This window comes from Somniosus microcephalus, chromosome 23 (genome assembly GCF_052327205.1).
Source record: "Somniosus microcephalus isolate GS21.2 chromosome 23, FLI_Smic_1.0, whole genome shotgun sequence".
Lineage (NCBI taxonomy): Eukaryota > Metazoa > Chordata > Chondrichthyes > Squaliformes > Somniosidae > Somniosus > Somniosus microcephalus.
The window spans coordinates 20182938-20203545 of NC_141009.1; the positions used below are offsets into that span (position 1 = coordinate 20182938).

At 43.3% G+C, this 20608-nt stretch overlaps 1 protein-coding gene across 5 annotated transcripts in view; it reads left to right on the plus strand.

The window, feature by feature from the left end:
- Window positions 1-20608, plus strand: part of LOC147101722 (disabled homolog 2-interacting protein-like) — an 824147-nt gene that overhangs the window by 307582 nt on the left and 495957 nt on the right. Inside the window, exons 1-2 of one of the 5 annotated variants that reach the window (XM_085965571.1) lie at window positions 2066-2422; window positions 12211-12279. The exons of 3 other annotated variants lie outside the window; for them this stretch is intronic. In XM_085965571.1, the coding sequence (XP_085821697.1) occupies window positions 2359-2422; window positions 12211-12279 (133 nt within the window). In that variant the 5' untranslated portion in view covers window positions 2066-2358. Of the gene's footprint in view, window positions 1-2065; window positions 2423-10612; window positions 11905-12210; window positions 12280-20608 lie in introns of those variants that run through there. One more of the 5 variants, XM_085965574.1, reaches the window with a different exon arrangement.

Here is a 20608-nt window from a genome sequence, read left to right on the forward strand (position 1 = left end):
AGGAAAATAAACTCGGCAGAAAATAAAGTCTCAATAGTGGTAAAAACAAGAACATTTCATAACTGCTTTCTATCAGTCTTGCACCTAATGTTTTGGTTAAACTTTACACCCAGAGGAGAACATTGCCTTTGTTTATTGTGCTACATACAGTGTTTGGACTTTTAACCACCTGCCCTATAAGCCCAACAGAGGTATAAATTATACGTACACAGTGAAGGGATGTCTGTTAACATAGGTGGAACAATAGTTTTGGATGTGATGTTGACGGTTCACTAAAAGTACCCAGCCAATGGAACCTATTATCAACAGAGCTGATTACTTGTTGAATATGACTTTAGGACATTTGATTTGAATTTTAAATAAGTTACTTTGATTTTGTATAAGTTTTTAGTGAGGGCACATTTTGAATATTCTGTGTAGTTCAAGACACCCTATCTTCAGAAGATCAGCAATCCAATGGCAAAGATTCAGAGAAGAGTTACAAGCATCAGTGGGGTTTATGCTGATTAACAGACTTTTACTTCCAGCTACCAAATAAAAACAAATATTTTCCATTGGCTTCAAAAATAATACGACAGAGCAAAAGCATCAGACCACTCCCAGGTTGTTGCTATTAAGTGTTCAGGGCAACCATACGTATAGGTAGAATGATGCATATAAAAAAAAATGTTTTTTACTCTTTGGGTTTAGCCTCTCTGACTACTCCTGTAGGTGAGGTTTTGATCCCTATATTCAAGAGAGTGCTTTCACTTGCCCAGATAAATTTGCCGAGGTAAAGTTAGTAATGTGTCCAGGAATTGAACTGAATTCTTTCCTCTTTATTTCACCTTACCAGTTTTATTTCCCACTCTCGTGATTATCCTTGACTTTGGAAGGTGGCAGAACAACAATACATTAGGCTTTAACTGCAAAGCAAATGTGTCAAATAATAAAAAGGACAGTAGCAATGACACAACATACACTTTGCAATAGTTATCGCCTCTCTACCTCTCTTTCCTCCTTTGACCAAGCTTTTGGTCATTGGCCTATCTATCTCCTTATGTGGCTCAGTGTCGAATTTTGTTTGATAACGCTCCTGTGAAGCGCCTTGGAACGTTTTATGATGTTAAAGGTGCTATATAAACACAAGTTATTATTATTACATTTAACTATCTTCTCAATTGAGTTGAAAATAACAAACATTCATGACTGTGGCAGTAAATCATGCTGCCCTGAATTTCCAGAGGGGTACTCTCGCCCTCTCTTTCAAAACCACTGTCATCACTCCCCCTGTCCTTGCAAACTACTGCCCCTTTCTTTCCTCTCAAGTTCTTTAATGTGTTCTCGAAACTCCATGTTTGAATCTCTCCAATCTGGTTTCAGCCCCTCTCACGGCACTGAAACATGTCTAATTAAAGAGACAAATAGTATCCTCTGTGACTGTGACCATGAATAATTGCAGATGATTTGTTCCTTTGCATTGTTTTCACCAGTTGCATTTACTGTAGTGTCAGGATGTGGCAACCAACTGTTTGCTTGGCCTTTTGCCTGAAAACCTCCTTTCTCTGCTGGTTGTAAGGCTCTTGTGTGTAATGAATTTGGGCAGTTGATCCAATTTCTGTGGGTAAAAAAGAAAGTCTTGCATTTATATAGCACCTTTCATGACCACCGGACGTCTCAAAGCGCTTTACAGCCAGTGAAGTACTTTTTGAAGTGTAGTCATTTTTGTAATGTAGGAAACGCGGCAGCCAATTTCCACACAGCAAGCTCCCACAAACAGCAATTTGATAATGACCAGATAATCTGTTTTACTGATGTTGATTGAGGAATTTTTTTTTTGGCTAGGATATGGGTATGAACAATAGCCAGGGTCCCTCAAATTATTTGGCCAAGTTCTGTGATAATCCCAACCCAAGTCTCTGGCATGGGAATGTAGATTCTGAGGCAAGAATGTCCAGCCTCATCCCAACATAATATTTTAAAAATGCTGTATAAAAACACTGCTATTCTAATGGTTTTTGTTTAGAAAAATTGTGTAATTTAACCTACTTAACAAGAGTTTACTCTCGCTTTTTAGATGTTTCCAATAATGGCTGTTACTTAACACCTAGCTGTCTCGTCTTACTTTTCGCCCAACCAGGTGAGACACCGAAGTACTGTGTAATAGGTAACCAATATCTTGGATACCAATTCCCGATTTTCTGAACTGAAATTTTGTCGACTAGCACCAATCTTCTAATCTCATTGCTTAGTAGCTCCTTAATCCCCATACCTGTCACACTTTGCACACTTACTAAACTGGACTCGGAGCTTCTGCAAAACCACCTGATTAAGGAGCTGATATCAGTGGGATTACATCATTTCAAAAAGAAACAGAAAATGCTGAGAACACTCAGCAGGCCAAGCAGTATCGATGCAGAGAACAAAGGAGTTGAATTTTCAGGTATGAACTTTGCCAAAACTGCTTTAACTACTTTTGACTAAGGACTCGCACCCAAAATGTCTGTTCTCTCCTCAGATGCCTGCCGACATGCTGTGAATTTCCAACATTTTCTATTTTTATTTCAGATTTTCAGTATCTGCAATTTTTTTTGCTTTTTGGTTACATAATATCCATACATTTAATACCATTCACAATTCAGCTACTGATAGTGATTAGAAGATATTGGTTATTTCTAAAGAATTTGTCAACACATTCTAAATGAAAGAGTTTACAATTTTGGTAGATATACCAAACAGGAAATCATCACGGGTGCATTTATTATTATTTTTATCCCATTGTTGGAGAAGTGTAGAAAGAGCTACGTTCTGTATCAAGACTTGACTTGGGAGTGTTTGATGCTGATACTCGTACTGAGTGATTTGAAAACCAACAAAAAGTGGGGAAGGGGAGAAAATTGGATGGGGTAAAGAAGATTAATAACATTTGGACATGTCAGCTTGTAGAGAATTTAGTTGGTTAAAATATTTTAGTATTCATGTCATCTTTCTGGTCTTAGCTGGTGGTTGAATTACAATTGGTCTCTCAATGATAAATTAAAATACGTTGGTTTCTATAACAGGTGGCCGATTTACACTTTCATCCAGGCACTTTTATGCCTGGATGAAAGTTTTCCACTGTCTCTAATCAGCAGAAGTCACAGATGAGATTGTGATCCTATTGCGTCACGATACCATGTGTTGTCTGGAAACTGTGTTAAACTGCCAATGAGTGGGAATGTAATCATTCTTGCTTGGACTGGCCTAATGTGGTAGCAGGAGTGCTTCTCATTTGAGAATTGTGGAAGTAAAGTTTAACAGCACGATATATAGTAATGTTGTGCTCTTTAGGAAAAGTAATGTCGTATTTAACAACAGTATTGGAAAATGTCTCTGGTCATTTGTTTCAGCTATTGCAAAAACACTTGATTCTTCTTTCATCCCCTCCCCCATTTCCCAGCCCCCAAACTGCCTTTTGTTTCATTTCCTGCCTTTTCTGTCAGTTCTGTAGAAGGGTTTTGTAATGTATATACCTTTAAGGGGGGAACTACTTTTTACAGCTCATGTATACTGTAGTACCGGCAGTGACCACACCTGTATATAGCACTGAGTAGTAATCTGTACAGTTCAGTTCCAGAGTGAGCCACGTTGAGTAAACACCTGTTGTACCGTTCTCCTGCAGCCTGTGTCTTACTACTGACGGACACAACAGGTTTCGACCCGAAACGTTGACTCTATTTCTCTCTCCACGGATGTTGCCTGGCCTGATGAGTTTTTCCAGCATTTTCTGTTATTGCAAAAACACTGTTGCAAACTCCGTTTTCCTTTTAAGCAGCTGGCAAACCGAAATAAACTGAGTGTAAATAGAAAGGAGAACTCATTGAGCAGAACTTTTAACATGGGTGGGGGCGCAAGATGGACAGTAGCGGATTGACCGCCCGTTATACATCCACTTGATTTTTCGTTCAATTGAAGCCTCCACCCAAGTTGAAAATTCTACCCATAGTCTTTCGAACACACTTTGCATCATGTTTTTAAAATGTAATATATTTTCTTCAAAAATGCAGGAAATTCACACCACGGTCTTCACTTTGTTCTATGTAGTCATTCTTTATATAATATCCAATGAAAAGTGCACATCACAACTGTATTACTATCCTTTCATAATCTTGTTTTTGGAGAAAAGCACAGCAGTAACACATTTGTATCTGTACATTGCACTATAGAAACATACTTGATTCCAGATTTTGAACATTATACATTATACTGTAGACATAGAAATGAAACTATCATCTTAGAAATAGGGAAGCTCCAACTGAATTCAGCAGCATGGTTCTATTTAACTCAAACATGGCCAGTTTGCAGCTTCTGCATAAAATATCATAGTTTCCAGAAATATTGGGGTCGATTTTAACTCAGCCGTGAGGCGGGCTTTGAGGCGTGTGGGGGGTTAAAATCACAAAAACTAGGGGTCGGGACCCCCCCGCCTGGTTCCCGACCCCGAGCCATTTTAACCCAGGCGTGTCTGATGGTCCTGAATCAGTCCCGCCTCCAACAGGCAGGACTGGTCTTTAAGGCCCTTAATCAGCAATAATTGGCCTTTATAATCCCATTTTAACAGGCCCTTGCATTTTTAGCCCTTTGCCCATGTAAAACACGCCTGGTGGGGATCACGCCTGTGAAACCTGACGTGAGCACTATTGGCTTGCTGACTATCAGCTGCAGGTCAACCATTAAAGAGGAGATTTGATCAGTCATCATTTGCAGGTGGCAGGACTTTGTTGTTTCAGGCCTGGGGCAACTTTTACCAGGCTTAACCACACCTGTGGAAGGTTGGAGCCTCACACACATCTCTAGTGTGAACTCCTGGGAAACCCCTCTCGCCACCCTCACTCAGCACTTCCTCAACGGAGGCATATACCAGAAGCATGGGAGCCATTTATTTCCTTCCCTTCTGGGCATTAGGTGAGCTCGAACACCAGCCGCGGCACCAGCAGAACCAGGAACAACAGCAGCAACAACAGGAGCGCCAGGCTGCTGCTCACCCACTTGAAGCTGCACAGGCTAGAAGGGGCCAGCGCTTGGAAGTGGCTTGCTGCACATCAGGGGGCCATGGGGACCCGTATCTGCACTGGCAGTTCTACTCAGAAGGACTTCCATGAAGGTCTGGTTTCTCTGTTCAATAGATGCCCATCGCTCCTCAAGAGATGTCATTCTATTCTGAACACTCACTGATGTAAGAAAAGGAGTCTTACACATCAAGTAACTTTAAGGTAAGCTTTAAGCAACTTACAAACACACTATATACAAGAGAGGTCTTTACCATGCCTCTGGTAGAAGCCTCTTACAATACTGAACAGTCCAGTATTTATACCAGTCCAACAGGAAGTGACATATGACAGGAAGTGAGGTATGTACACAGTTCATAGTTCACAGGAAGTGATGACATAACTTCCCGGAAGTTTTTATTATTATCACATTCTTCCCTCCTGCAGGATTAGGAGGCTGTGGTCTACCTTTTGTTCCGCAGCCGCCGAACGAGGAAGAGTCGCACCCGTTTGGGTTCCCGTCGTAGAGGGTCGCTGGTCCGCTTACATGCGGTTGGCCATTGGTCAGAGTCTGTGTGGCCTGGATTACCCTGTGAAGGGTCGGGGAGATCATGGCTCCGTGTACGAGCCCCAATAGGTTCAAAGTCGGACTGCCCCTGTTCAGAGGGAGGTGCAGAGCTGGTCTGTGGCGGATCAGTACTTTCATGCGCGGTACTGGGAGGGTCGCAACCTTGAGCACGGGGTTCTACCGGCACCAAGCTAGTTGGTGTCCGATCAGGATCCTGGAGAGGGGTACCCGATAGGTCCCAAGAGTTTCCTGGTGAAATGCCATCACCCGATGTCCCACTAGGTCCTGGTGGGCAGGGAGCCAGATCCCGTAATGATACGGTAGATTCTCGGCCGTCGGAATATCGTATGTTTGCATAGGTGGGGTTGGCATCGGTTAGTTCGACCTCGTCTACGAGAGGGTCATTTTTAGACGTCCGAACGTATCTTCGGAGTAATACAGGTCCAGGAGTAGTTAGCCATGACGGGAGTGATGTCCCATGAGATGAGCGACGCTGGAATCCAAAGAACCGCTCATGAGGTGTAGTATTTGTGGCTGTAGAAAGCAGGGACCGTATAGAGTGCAATGCATCCGGAAGCACTGTTTCCCATTGCTGGTCTGGTAGGCCCCGAGATCTTAAAGCGAGACGTACGGAATTCCAGATGATACCGTTATACCTCTCTACCTGCCCATTTCCGATGGGATGGTATGGTGTTGTTTTGCTTGTAGCAATTCCCCGTTCTGAGAGGTAGTCCTTGAGTTCCCTTGACATAAAGGATGGACCCCGATCTGAGTGAACATAAGCCGGCATGCCACAGAGAAAATACCTGCTCAAGGCAGCAGATTACTGTGGACGCCAGCATATTGGAGCAGGGGAAGGCAAACGGAAAACGTGAATATTCGTCGATCATGGTGAGCAAATATGTGTTCCGAGTTGAAGAGGGCACTGGGCCCTTAAAATCGATGCTAAGTCGTTGCATCGGTTGGGTTGCATGTATGAGTATACCATCTGAGGGGCGGAAGAACTGAGGTTTTAATTCCGCACAAAGCCGGCATTCTGAGCATATTTTCTTTACATCTCCAGTGGAAAAAGGGAGATTCCGTGATCGTACGAAATGTAGCATGCGCGTAACGCCAGGATGACACAATCCATTGTGGACATCCATGAGAGTCGACGACGACATAGTGGAGCAGAATGCCCGTGTGAGGGTGTCCAGGGCCACATTCTCCTTGCCTGGCCGATAGAGAATGGTATAACCAAAAGAGGCCAGTTCCATCCTCCAAAGTTGTATTTTATTATTCTTAATTTTGGTTCGTTTTCGATTATCGAGCATGAAGGCGACTGATCGTTGGTCCGTGATTAATGTAAAGTGCTGGCGAGCTAGAAAATGGTTCCACTTCCGTACTGCCTCTGTGATGGCTGTGGCTTCCTTCTCAACCGGAGGATAATGTAGCTCGGCACCTTGTAAGGTCCTGGACATAAATGCTACAGGACGACCTTCCTGATTCAGAGTAGCCGAGATCGCCACCTCCGAGGCATCACATTCAACCACGAAAGGGAGATTCTCATCGATGGAGTGAAGAGCCGCTTTCTCCAACTGTTTTTTGAGAAGGTTAAAGGCTGCAACAGCCGCTGTTCCCAGTGGAAATGATCTAGCATGCAGCAAGGGTTGGATTTTGTCTGAAAAATGAGGAATCCATTTAGCGTAGTATGCAAACAGACCGAGAGCCCGACGTAAAGAAGCCGGATTCTTAGGTGACGGGAGCTCTTGGAGCGGGCGAAGTCTTTCTGGGTCTGGCTTAATGATACCATTGCCTACGCAGTAGCCAAGGATGTTGATGGTCGGTTGCGACTCAACAGATTTGGATTCATTCAGGGTCAAATTACGGCGATGGAGGGCATCCCGAAATTTTTGGAGGTTGGCGTCGTGTTCCTGTTGATCGTGACCTGCAATGGTAATGTTATCAAGATAAGGAAAAGTATCCCTTAGGTTTTCCTGTTTAACCAGGCCATCCATTGCCCGTTGGAAGACAGCCACTCCATTAGTAACCCCGAATGTGAGGAGACGAAATTGGTACAGCCGTCCATTAGCCTCAAAGGCCGTGTACTGCTTATCTGAGACCTTCAAGGGTACCTGATGATAGGCACTTTAAGTCGTAAGTTGAGAACACTTTGTATTCGGCCAGTTTATTAACCATATCGTCAATGCGTGGCAATGGGTAGGCGTCCAAGTCGGTATATTGATTGATGGTTTGCGAATAATCAATGCATAGTCGTCGTTTGTGAGGTTTTAGAGGGTTCTTGACAATGACGACTTGAGCCCGCCAGGGCGATGAACATGGTTCGATGATATCCTCTGCTAGAAGTCGAGAGATTTCAGCCTCAATAAAAGATTGGTCTTCCTGATTAAAGCGCCGCAATTTTGTTATTATTGGTTTGCATCGAGGCGGAATACTGGCAAATAATGAGGGTTCATCCAGTGAAGCTGCTGATAATGCACAAAACGGTAATTTAGACGGTATATTAGAAATAGTAAGACCAGGTTTGGATCCGCCGAACTCAATAGTGAGTTTCTTATGCTGTTTCTGGAAATCCAGCCCTAAGAGGAGATCACTACATAAGTCCTTGAGTACCGAAAGTCGGGTGGAGGGATACATGCGACCATTAAGTGTCATATCAACAATACAAAAGCCGAAGATTCTGGTATTCAGTGATGACTGAGCCATCGCAATTGCCTGGTCCGATGGGAAGACATGTAGTTTAAATTTCGCAACAATCTGTTCCTTAATGAAACTATCAGTACTTCCTGAGTCAATTAAGGCATCTAAGGTATGCCCTTTAATTGAAACTTTTGTAGCTGCATGAGACAGGTTCTGTGGGCAAGCAGCTGTAATTGGTGTCGTTGCACAGAGAGTGGCTAAAACTCTCGGTGTGCTTCTTCGGGAGAGAGCTCGAGAGGAAGCTTGATAGGTCCTAGCTGGAGCATCCTGATAGGCCCTAATTGGGGCAGTTCGGTAGGCCTTAGCTGGATTGGCCCTTGATAGGCAAACTTTAGCAAAGTGTCTTTTTTTTTGCAATAACTGCAGATTGCATTGCGAGCAGGGCAGGTTTTCCTAGGGTGAAAAGCATCTCCACAAAAGAAGCATTCCCTCCTAGATTGCCAAGAGGCTGCTAAAGTGGGGTCATCCTCCTCTTCTTCATCAGAATGATCAGAATTAGATTCCCCCAAGATAGGGTTCACCTGAGACCGCTTGAATTGTCTGGTTGCAGTTACAGCAGCAGATCGAGATCTGGGCAGCTGATAGAGGTCTGCATTTCTCTTTGCCAAATCCAGAGAACAAGCTAGGTCAAAAGCTTTTTGTAGCTCAAGTGTTTTACTTTCTAGTAGACGCTGGCGTATAAATGGAGAGGCAATCCCGCAGATGAAAGCATCACGAATCATTTCTTCGCGGTACAGCTCAGCTGAGGCTGCCTGAAAGTTACAATCTATGCTGAGCCTGCGAAGTTCTATAAGGAATTAGTTAATCGATTCCCCTGGCCCTTGTTGGGCTGTGGCCAGTAGATGTCTAGCATAGACCTCATTTGGAGTCTTGGCATACAGTTTCTTAAGTGCCCGAATCACCTCATCGTAATTATCCCATTCATCAACATATTCGAACACTTTTGGGGTCACATAGTTGATAAGTATCCTCAATCTAGTAGGAGCATCCGCTTCACATTCATCCAGAAAATTCACAAAAGTACGGTACCAATGCTTCCATACTCTGCCAGCTGCTGGTGTATTCGGGTCCAAGTCCAGACGAATAGGTCTAAGGATTCTCTCCATGATGGGTGGTTCCCTGGATCCTTAACTCCGAGTTTGTCCGAAGGTCTAGTATTTGTGAGTGTAAATACTAAGTTGCTTAAATTGATGTAAGAAAAGGAGTCTTACACATCAAGTAACTTTAAGGTAAGCTTTAAGCAACTTACAAACACACTATATACAAGAGAGGTCTTTACCATGCCTCTGGTAGAAGCCTCTTACAATACTGAACAGTCCAGTATTTATACCAGTCCAACAGGAAGTGACATATGACAGGAAGTGAGGTATGTACACAGTTCATAGTTCACAGTTCACAGTTCACAGGAAGTGATGACATAACTTCCCGGAAGTTATTATTATCACACTCACCATGTTTTCTGCACTCTCGCGACTTATCTCCTCCATGGAGGTTGCCATCCTTTCCATGGTGATGCGTTCATGCGCCAATGACTCCACAAAGGCTCTGCTCATGTTCGCTATGGACTCCTCCATTCGCTCCACACTCACATCGACCCTGGAGACAAAACCTGTCAGAGACTCCTGCATCTGTTCCTGGAGTTGCAGCCCCGCTGATCTTATGGATGGACCCAGAGGCAGAGGGTCGACATGCAGCTGAGCCGAGCTGGCAGAGTCCTGCGCCCTCCGACTAGCACTCTCCACTGCTGTCCCTGTCTCCACAATTTGCTGATGCTCACTTGTGAGCTGTGATACACCAGGTGACAACACTACTCTATGTCCCGAAGGTTCCACCGAGGTGTGAGTGTCTGCGCTGGTGCTGGGTGCGCTGAATTCTGCTGACGCTGCGCCCTCAGAGGTTGCAGATTCCTCTGAGGAGTCTGGAAGCTCAGGCTCTTCCTCCTGGACGGTGGGGACGGGGGCTCTCGATGGTCCTGTGGGGGAGTAAAGGAAAGAGTTAGAGATGTGAGGTCAAGGTTGCAGATGATCATAGGTCCATCTGTTATAGCTTCAGAATCATTATCAGCGACTCATGCAATGTCAATGAGAGAGATGGAAAACTATTCTGTCACCAGCTTGCTGTGATGCACCCGTCTGTCCGTCCCCCACTTGCGCCTCATCCTCCAGTCCTACGATCTCCAGGACCGCTTCCTCCCAGGGGGTGAGGTGGGCTACTGATGGTGGCCCTCCTCCTGTCCTCGCTCGTTCTCTTTTATTGTGAGCTCTCTTTTCCTGCAATGAGGGAGACAAGTGGAGTTTGAGTGAGAATGAAGGAGTGAGTGTAGAGAATCCATAGCATAGATGCTTAGAAGGAGACAAAGATGGAGTGAGGTGGCAAGACCAAGGGCCCTCCCTGTGTGTTGTCAGTTGTTTTCATAGCATCAGAGTGATAGGGAGTGTGAGGTCTGCATAGTCGAATAGTTAGGTGAATGTGAGCATAGAGAGAGAGGGAATGGGTAAGGGTGCATGGATGTCGGTGTCAAGTGGGATGTGGAGGAAGAGATTGCTAAAGCTGAGTGCTGGTGAGGAGAGGCAATGGAGATCAGATTGAGAGTGATGGGAACTTCATACTCACTTTTCCAGGGTGCTGAAGGTCATGAAATCTCTTCCTGCACTGTATCCAGGTTCTGCGGGTAGCTGATAAGGAGTTGACCTCCTCTGCCACTTGCAGCCACGCAGCCTTTGTCTGTTGGGGAGGCATCTTCCTCCCTGATGAAGGGAAGAGCACCTCCTTGTGAGCTCTTGCTCCCTCCACTAAAGCCTGCAGGGCAACGTCGTCAAAATGGGGTGTAGACCTCGGTCTTACACTGAGCTGGAAGCAGAATGGCAAGAGAATCAGCAAATGCCAAAAGGTTGGCAGCCTGCAGAAGAAGCAAGGCTTGTTGCAGACCCTAAATGCAGCAGCAATGATGTCATATTATGCGACTTTCTGACTGGAAATACTCATTTGCCAAGGGTTCCCACACGTTGGAAATCAATTGACCAATTGAGTTAAAATTGCATCAATCTCACACACCCATTTAGATTCGTGTGGGAAACACCAATTTCGGGGAACCCGACAATTCCCCGCACCTGAGTTAAAATCGAGTCCATTAATTCTACAGAGTGAAATGAAACACATGGTTGGTATCCTCTCGTGTAAGAAATCTGGGGCAAACAAATAATGGACCTCGCTCCAACTGTGAACCAGCAATACAAGCTAAAAATAGTTGCACCAGCAGCGGGAGAAAGGGCATGTGCAGAAAAGAAAGAGATAGCGCTTTTCACGACCACCGGACGTCTCGGCTCTTTACAGCCAATGAAGTAATTTTGGAGTGTAGTCATTGTTGTAATGTGGGAAACGTGGCAGCCAATTTACACACAGCAAGCTCCCACAAACAGCAATGTGATAATGACCAGATCATCTGTTTTTGTTAGGTTCATTGAGGGATAAATATTGGCCAGGACAACAGGGATAACTCCCCATCTCCTCTTTGAATAGTGCCTTGGAAGTGGGACTTGAACAAATAACATTCTGACTCAGAAGTGAGTGTGCTACCCACTGAGCCACAGCTGACACTGGAACGTTGGAAATTTAAAACAAATGTTCTGAGTAAGTGTATAGGTAAAAAGAAAGCTTCAGACACTGGTAGTCTGAAATAAAATCAAAAACTCTTAGAAATATTGAATAAGTGAATCCACAATGCAAATAGAAGGATAGGTTAATGTTTTGAGTGTGCCTTTTCATTGGAAGAATCTATTTCTTTCAGATGCTGATTAACCTACTGTGCATTTCCAGCAATTTCAGTTTTTAAGGCCGGAGTCAGTATATTGGACATTTTACAGTGCTGTAAAAAAAAAATCATATTTTGTATTGTGTCACGACTAAACTAATGAAGGGTTTCTGTACCTTTGACAGTGGCTGAAGAATGTTCATCTGCTGACCTGCACCAACACATGGAAACCAGCACCATGGCTTGGGGAGGAGGTGAGCTTGTGGTTTTCAGGATATGTTGACAAATCAAATGCCCTTGGAATATATTTCAACATAATTGGATGCACAAAATGGTGCAATGAACATGAGGCTTATCTGCTAATAATCCTTTTTGGTTTCTTACTCCCCCCACCCCCCCAAAAAAATAGTCCTTTTTCAACCGAATGCTACTGTTCTTCACTCATTTAAAGTTAAAAGTGCCAGCTTAGCTCAGTGGTAGCACTCTCATTTCTGAGTCAGAAGGTTGTAGGTTCAAGCTGAGCTCTAGGGACTTGAGCACAAAATCTAGGCCCACACTTCAATATAGAATGGAAGGAATGTTTCACTGTAAGAGGTGCCATCTTTAAGATGAGATGTTAAACTGAAGCTCCGTTTATCTCAATGATGCTTGTTAGAATCATGCTGTGTGCAAATTGGCTGCTGTATTTGCCTACATAAACAGCAGTGACTGCAATTTAAAAGAAATCCATCAGGTGTGAAGTGCTTTGGGATGCCCTGAGGACATGAAAGATGCTAGATAAATGCAAGTTCTTCATAAAAAGAAGTTAAAAATATTAAAATACACATGGGATGATGCCTGAATCAATTTTCTCATTCTTTACTGGGGGTGGGGGGGAGAAGTACAGGAAACTTGGCGATATCCGGGACCGGCGTGATGCCGATCTATGAAAACTTCGGACAGACCAGCGCTAATGTTGAAGGATACGGAGGTTTTCATCTCCGTATCTGACAACAAACACTGTTGCTTAGCAACAGCTTGTAAACAGTCGGCCTGTACCTTGGAAGCATCTCTGTAGCTTAGCAACAGCTTCAGAGAGGCTTTCCAGAGACTGACTGTTTAAAAAAAATGCTAGGAGAAGAAAAAAAAACGAACAAAACGGCTGCTGATTTCTGCCGTTCGATCGAGGTTTCCGGACATACAACCTCCGGATAAACCAAAGTTTCCTGTACCTACATTGCAGGTGGCTAGTTTCTAAAAATAATTTGCATCGTTTCTCTCAGTCTTGAGCACACACGGAAAATTACAAAATTGTACATTGATGGGAGAAAAGCTAGCCCATCATGCTGTTTTTTTTACTTCAGTGTTACTATTATATGAATAAATGCACCATTGTTGTAATGCTACTGCAAGCTTGTTATGGCTGTAACAACTAATCATTTTGATAATTGAATGTTCTCAAATAATTAATTGAACATTTGGATATAGTAAACTTTCATAATAATTAAATAAAAACAGGAAATGCTAGAAACACTCAGCAGGTTAGGCAGTTGGAGAGAGAAAAACAGTTAGCATTTCAGGTTGATGACCTTTCATAAGAAGGCTGCTTCGCTCTCCACAGATGCTGCCTGACCTGCTAAATGTTTCCAGCATTTTCTGTGTTTATTTCAGATTTCCAGCCTTTATTTTGCTTTTATCATAATAATGGTTTAGTCCTGGAACATGTGTGCTCAGTGTGTGCCATTTTTTTTTAATGTCATGCTAAATGAATTGTAGAGATCTCAGATTGCATTGTTCTGATCAGTTGCCAAGGGAATAAACTGAACACAAAGTGCATTGAATTTATATGGGGCTTCTCTGGATTGGCTGCTTTTGCACTGGGGTCACATTATTGGCCCTATCATGTCTTGTGACAGTGACTCGTAGTTAAGTGACAGTTGGTTAGTTACAACCCAAGGACGTAATAAAAGGGCTGAGACTATATGGAACAGATTTTCCTGTTCAATGCCAGGACGGAAAATTTTGAGCAGCTTGTGCCCGAGTTTGCGATGATCGCTTCTGCCTTGCCAAGTTCTTGCACCAGGGTGCTGAAGAGGAATATCTGCCTCCATTATTCCTATAGTAGCGTTGGTGTATTATAATGCCTAAAGCTGAATAGAACACAATGATCACCATATGATTTATTTTTAGAACTATAATTCACAGTTACCCTTGAAAAGCCTTTAGTTAATGCGTGTTGTATGTTTACATTTCTTATGACTTTATTTTAGCAAGTTAATTTTTATTAAAATGATTCAGTACATTGATTACATTGATCTAGTACTGTGGCACTAATGTCTGCACAGTGGTATAGCAGATGGCAGGCTGCATATCTAAATTTGCAAGCATTCGGAATGCATATGTACACATGTCCTTAGTAATTACGACTGTTAATAGACACATTAGTAATTATTTGCAAGTACAACAAGTACAGAAGTGTTTGCTGGGGGAAATGTCTAGTGGCTGAAGAATACCAGATGCGCACTAACTAAAGCCAGTTTTGAAAACACCGCCGACTCAGTAAGGGTTAAGTGGTTGAATGCCTTTTTGTGTATTGTTATGATCTATTTTCTGCTTGTTTTCTCACCAGCATGCACTGTAATGGACACAAACTTTCACAGTGATAGATCAACAGCAATAACAACTACTTGCATTCCAGATCATCATAACTCGCTGCGTAATTTTTTTTTCCTCATGTCGTCTCTGATTCTTTTGTCAATTACCTTAAATCTGTGTCCTCTGGTTACTGACCCTTCTGCCACTGGAAACAGTTTCTCCTTACTTACTCAAATCAAAACCCTTCATGATTTTGAAGTCCTGCATCCCTGGTACCATTCTAGTAAATCTCCTTTGAACCCGCCCCAAGACCTTGACATTCTTCTTAAAGTGTGGTGCCCAGAATTAGCCACAATACTCCAGATGGGGCCTAACCAGTGATTTATAAACTTTTAGCATAAATTCCTTGATTTTGTACTCTGTGCCTCTATTTATAAACCAAGGATCTCATGCCTTTTTAACAGCCTTGTCAACTGGTCCTGCCACATTCAAAGATTTATGTACATGCACCCTCAGGTCTCTCTGTTCCTGCACCCCCTTTAAAATTGTACTACAGGAAACTTTCGTTTAACCGGAGGTTAAATGTCCGGAAAGCTCTATCTACCGGCAAAATTCAGGAGCCGTTTCCTATAAGTTTTTTTACTTCTCGTTGCTTTTTTTTCCCAGTCAGGCTCTGCAAGGTCTAGCTGAAGCTGTTGCTTAGCTACAGAGACGCTTTTAAGCTGCGGCCGACTGTTTTGAAGCTGTTGCTAAGCAACAGGGTTTGTTGATTCACACGGAGCTCAAAAGCTCCGTATGTTTTAACATTAGCGCTGGTTTCTACGGCAGTTTTGATGGTACAGCACCAGCTCGGTCCCGTCAGTGCCGGATACCAGAAAGTTTCCTGTATTTAGTTTATATTGCCTCTTGTCATTCTTTGTACCAAAATAAATCACTTCACATTTCTGTGTTAAATTTAGTCTGCCCATTTTACTAGTCTGTCTGTATCCTCCTGAAGTTTGTTACTATCCTCCTCACTGTTTACTACATTTCTGAGTTTTGTGTCATCTGAAAACTTTGAAATTATGCCCTGTGTTCCCAAGCCCTGATATATAAAATTACAAATTGTAGTTACCATTCTTTAGTGCTGTGAAGTTTAATGTCAGACTTATAAAAACATTGGATTGAGGTCTAATTTTAAACTTTGAATGCTTTGTCACATAATATGAGCTACCCTTTATAATATTACTTTACCAAAAGCTATTTGTTATTTCAGCTTTATTAATGAATATAGACTTGTAAAACTGGCTAGTCTGACTCATTCCACAATAAACATTTTTATTCAGCTTCTATAACTGTACCATTATCAAAGACTAAAGTAAAAGTGGACAGTAAGTGGGCTTATGTTAGAATCTTTTGGTCACGGCTGTAGAAGTATTATAATAGACCTGCACCTTTGTTCCCTGTGTTACCAGTACAGAGCAGTATTATTCCATAGTTTACCTGCACTGGTAATTCATCTCATGTTTTTATCAGAGTATTTTACCTTCACTAGTTAATCCCAACACCTATTATCTAAATCTTGTGAAGTATATGTATGTTACCATGATAAGTGAAATAGCTATTAACCTTGGATAAACCTAATGTAAATTCAGAAACCTACAGTGGACAAACATTCATTGGATTGATTCAGTGATGATTTTAACCCCAAAATGAAGGCAGTTTAAACAACTGCATATTGCAAAATTCAAATATCTATACTATCAACCGTATTGTTACTTGGAAACTGCATTTCAATTGTTACGTATACACCCAATATGTCACAGCGAATACCCTCACCCTATGACCTTTACTACCTTTACAAGTCGTCCAGAAAATACATTTCTGTTTAGCCAACTTACCTTGCTGTGACTGCCATGAAAGTGGGCCATCTCGGACCTTGTGCCATGTTTACACTAAGACCCAGTGCTGTAAACTAAGCTCAGTGTACAAGTTCATCAAGGAGGATTGGAAAAATTAATCTGGTTACGTTGGGTGCTCTGAGTGAATCTTCATTGAAACAATTTTTGTGTTGTAACCCACATGTAACACACTGCTGCATTCTATGTGTGGAAACTATTGTCTATTTAAAATTCATAAGTTGAAGTTCAGTGTCTGCAGCAAGTGGAACAGGGAGCATATGACTGGCTTAATATGGGCAATCAGTGTCCAGTCTGTTGCAGGTAAAGAAAGACTTGCATTTATATAGCACCTTTCACGACCATCAGTTGTCCCAAAGCGCTTTACAGCCAATTAAGTACTTTTTGAAGTGTAGTCACTGTTGTAATGTAGGAAATGAGGTAGCCAATTTGCGCACAGCAAGCTCTCACAAACAGCAACGTGATTTTTTTTGTGATGTTGATTGAGGGATAAATATTGGCCAGGACACTGGGAATAACTTCCATGCTTTTCTTCAAAATAGTGCCATGGAATCTTTTACGTCCACCTGAGAGAGCAGACGGGGCCACGGTTTTAATGTCTCATCCGAAAGACGGTACCTCCGACAGATTTTTGTGCTCAAGTCCCTGGAGTGGGACTTGAACCCATAACCTTCTGACTCCGAGGCAAGAGTGCTACCAATTGAGCCACGGCTGACACACAACTGTAATATCGTAACAACATAAATCGGTCCAAATCTATATATATAAATCGGTACTTCTGTCATTCTGTCTTTCTGTCTATCTGTCTATCTGTCTGTCATCGCGTGTGCGTTGCGGGTATGCACTCGAAAGTTACAGGGCGTACCTACGCGCGCGTTACCTCCAAAGAAAGCTTACGCTTCCGAGACGGTTTTAAGCGTATTTACGTTTCGGCCGGGCTAAAATTGCGCCCGCGGTATCCCAAAAACCTTCAACATTCCGCTCATTAGCATCTCATTATCCGCTCATTAGTGACAGAGTGACCTCAAGCTCGACCAATCGTACGCCGGGTTGCTGGCGTGTGCCGCCGGGCCAATCGGTGCGCGTGTGGCCGGGCTTTATCGTTCTGAACCGAGGTGAGTCGCCGCCATCTTGATTCCAAACTTTTCCTTCCTTTCTTCCCGCTTTCTGCGTCTTAAAAAAAAACGTTGCTTTTAAAACACATATTGTTTTTTAAAAAAATGATTTAGAAAGTAATTAACTTATCTAATCTCATTAATTTTACTACCTTTCCCCGTTTTTCCAGGTAGGCCTAGAAGCCTCGGCGTCTCCTCCGCACCCACGCCCGAGCTAGGCACCTCCCGGCCCCACTCGAAGGCTGGAGGGCCGAGCCTCAGCCCAACGCCGCTAGGGTGCGCGCGCAGCAGGAGCTGAGACGTCTCTCTCTGCCGGGGCTTGCTGAGCGTCGAGCGTTACCCTGGCAACGGGCGCAATCGGCGGTCTTCACCTCGGGGGGAGGGGGGGGTGGCCGCGACCCTCGGGGGGGGGGCCGCGACCCTCGGCGGGGGGGGGCGGGCGCGCGCGCAGCAGGAGCAGCTGAGACGCGGCGTCTCTCTCTCTGGCTTGGTCAGCGTCACGGTTGCCCTGGCAACCGGGCCCGCCGGCCGAGAGAGACGCCGCGTCTCAGCTCCTGCTGCGCGCGCAATCGGCGGTCTTCACCTCCGGGGGGGGGGGCGCCCGCCGCCCTCCCTCCCTTCCTCCCCCCGCCCTCCCTCCCCCTCCCCCCCGCCCTCCCTTCCCCCCCCTCCCTCCCCTCCCCCCCGCCCTCCCTTCCCCCCCCTCCCTCCCCTCCCCCCCGCCCTCCCTTCCCCTCCCCTCCCCCTCCCCTGCCCTCCCCTCCCTTCCCCGCCCTCCCCCTCCCTCCCTTCCCCGCCCTCCCCCTCCCCCTCCCCCTCCCCTCCCCCTCCCCTCCCCCCCGCCCTCCCTTCCCCTCCCCCTCCCCTCCCTCTCTTCCCCCCAGTCGCGCTCTCTCTTCCCCCCAGTCGCTCTCTCTCTCTCTCTCTTCCAACAACAACATGCCCTCGAAAAAGCCTCGGGACCGCCGGGCACTTCAGCTAGTATACTATATTTTGGAGGTTAGTTGTTAACCAGTTCATGGCTCAGTTCAAGCAGTGATTGATCTTGGTAGTACTTAGAGTCAACTGTATCACACTTGTTCCCGATACCAGTCTAAATGGCATTGTTCAGATGGATTAATAGACAGTCGAGTTGTGACTGGCATTGTTTGGAATGATTTATTACTGTGGTGTGCACCAGAGTAGGCAAGTGTCACATGGAACTGACTGTGAACTTTTCTTTCAGTAAATCTAAGGATGGAATATTCAAAATACAAAGGGTGATGAAAAACTAGATTCTGAAGTTGCTGGGGTCATCTCTTTTATTTTGTTCAGAAGCCATTTTTGTCTTTGTTCTGTTTTTCTACCATAGTAATGCTTTTTGATCTGAACCTTTAGTTGACAATAGCTAATTGGAATCAATCCACATGGTGATGGGTGTATGCTAAAGCCCATAATTAGGGTTGGTTTGGTATGTGATTTATTTTAAAGGATGGAAATGTCTAAGAAGTAATTTTGCTGCAAAAATGGTGGTTTGCATGAAAAGCTAAAGCTAACATTAACAATATGCCTCTTGTCAATATCTGAACTAAGGGAGGTTCTATTCAACCTTTTTTTTTAATGTTTCTGGAACAAATCCCACAAGGCTTTAGTCTCACTTTTTAAAAATTCTATGAATGATGTCTCCATATTTTGTAAACTCTAGGTCTAAGGATGGTTTTAAAAGTCATTGTAGGATTTTGGGTAAGGGAAGGTTCTAGATAGTCCATGTTACATCCTGTGTTTTTTAGATGAGAATAGACAGGCCTCTACTTTTATACAGCATAATTTAATTAATTAAGGCAACTGTTGATTAAAGAGCTGAATTTATTGCCCCTGCTTCTGTAATTTTTAGTGTAACAGATGCAAGAATCAGGATTATGCACAAATAAATGCAGGCAAACTGCCAGAATTTGTTCAGCAAGATTGTGATGTTTTCATTGTGGCTGAATGAGATATTCCAATATTTGTGAGGGTTTTATGCAAGTCTTCTAACATAGAAGGGAGCATGGGAAATTTAGTGCTGCAAAAAACAATCAATTGAAGCAATAAACATAAGTAAGATTGGTACTGAAAATGCAAATATCTGAATCACGTCAGTGGAAGAGGCGATCACTTATGCTTTGTCTTTGTGTAGTGTTTGAGCTGTAGATTTTAATTAGCATTCTTCCAGTAAAATGCTCCTTAGACCGAGCAGATGCCTCTTTGCACAGCTATTTCACAAATGAATTATAACACTGATCGTGTTATTTGTATTTAGCATCATTAGGATTTCCATTGATGTAACTGTAGAAAAGCTATTTGATCAGCTAATACTTACTGCTATATCAACATTACCATTGTCTGGAGGAACAGAGAACGACATAAACAATCACTGTTTCAGATTTTCATTAGATTATTGTTAATGGATTATTGTAATTTGTTTACCACAGATGCTAAAATAGCATATTATTAATCTTGCCTTGCAAATCAATGCTAACCACATGGCGTTCCTCTGTTTATGGCACCCTTTCCCTTTCTTTTCTTTGATCTCCATGTGCTATGCATTACTTCTTGATTGAGGTGGGTAGGTTTTGGGCCAGTGGAGGCCCTATAGGATGGAAGTCTAAATGTTGCAGTGCCTCAAATACACAAAAGGTTGGGACCATCTGTTATTAATTGTAATTTGCTAGAAAATGTGAAAATACTGTCTTTACATTTTATAGTTGTAAAAACAAAAGCATGATTCTATAATTTGAATTATTTTCATAGAATTAGTTTTGTTTTGCATCATAGTTACTAAATATCTAAGAACAAGAGTGAAGGAAAATTTACTGCAGATACAAAATGGTTATTTATAAATCCTGCATTAATTTTTTTTTAGAAACCGTTAATTTAAATAGCTGTATTATATCATGTGTACTTTTACCATTTTTATTTCACAGTATGCATACATATTATACACATACTGTACAAGAAAAGAAGACAAATTGGAGATC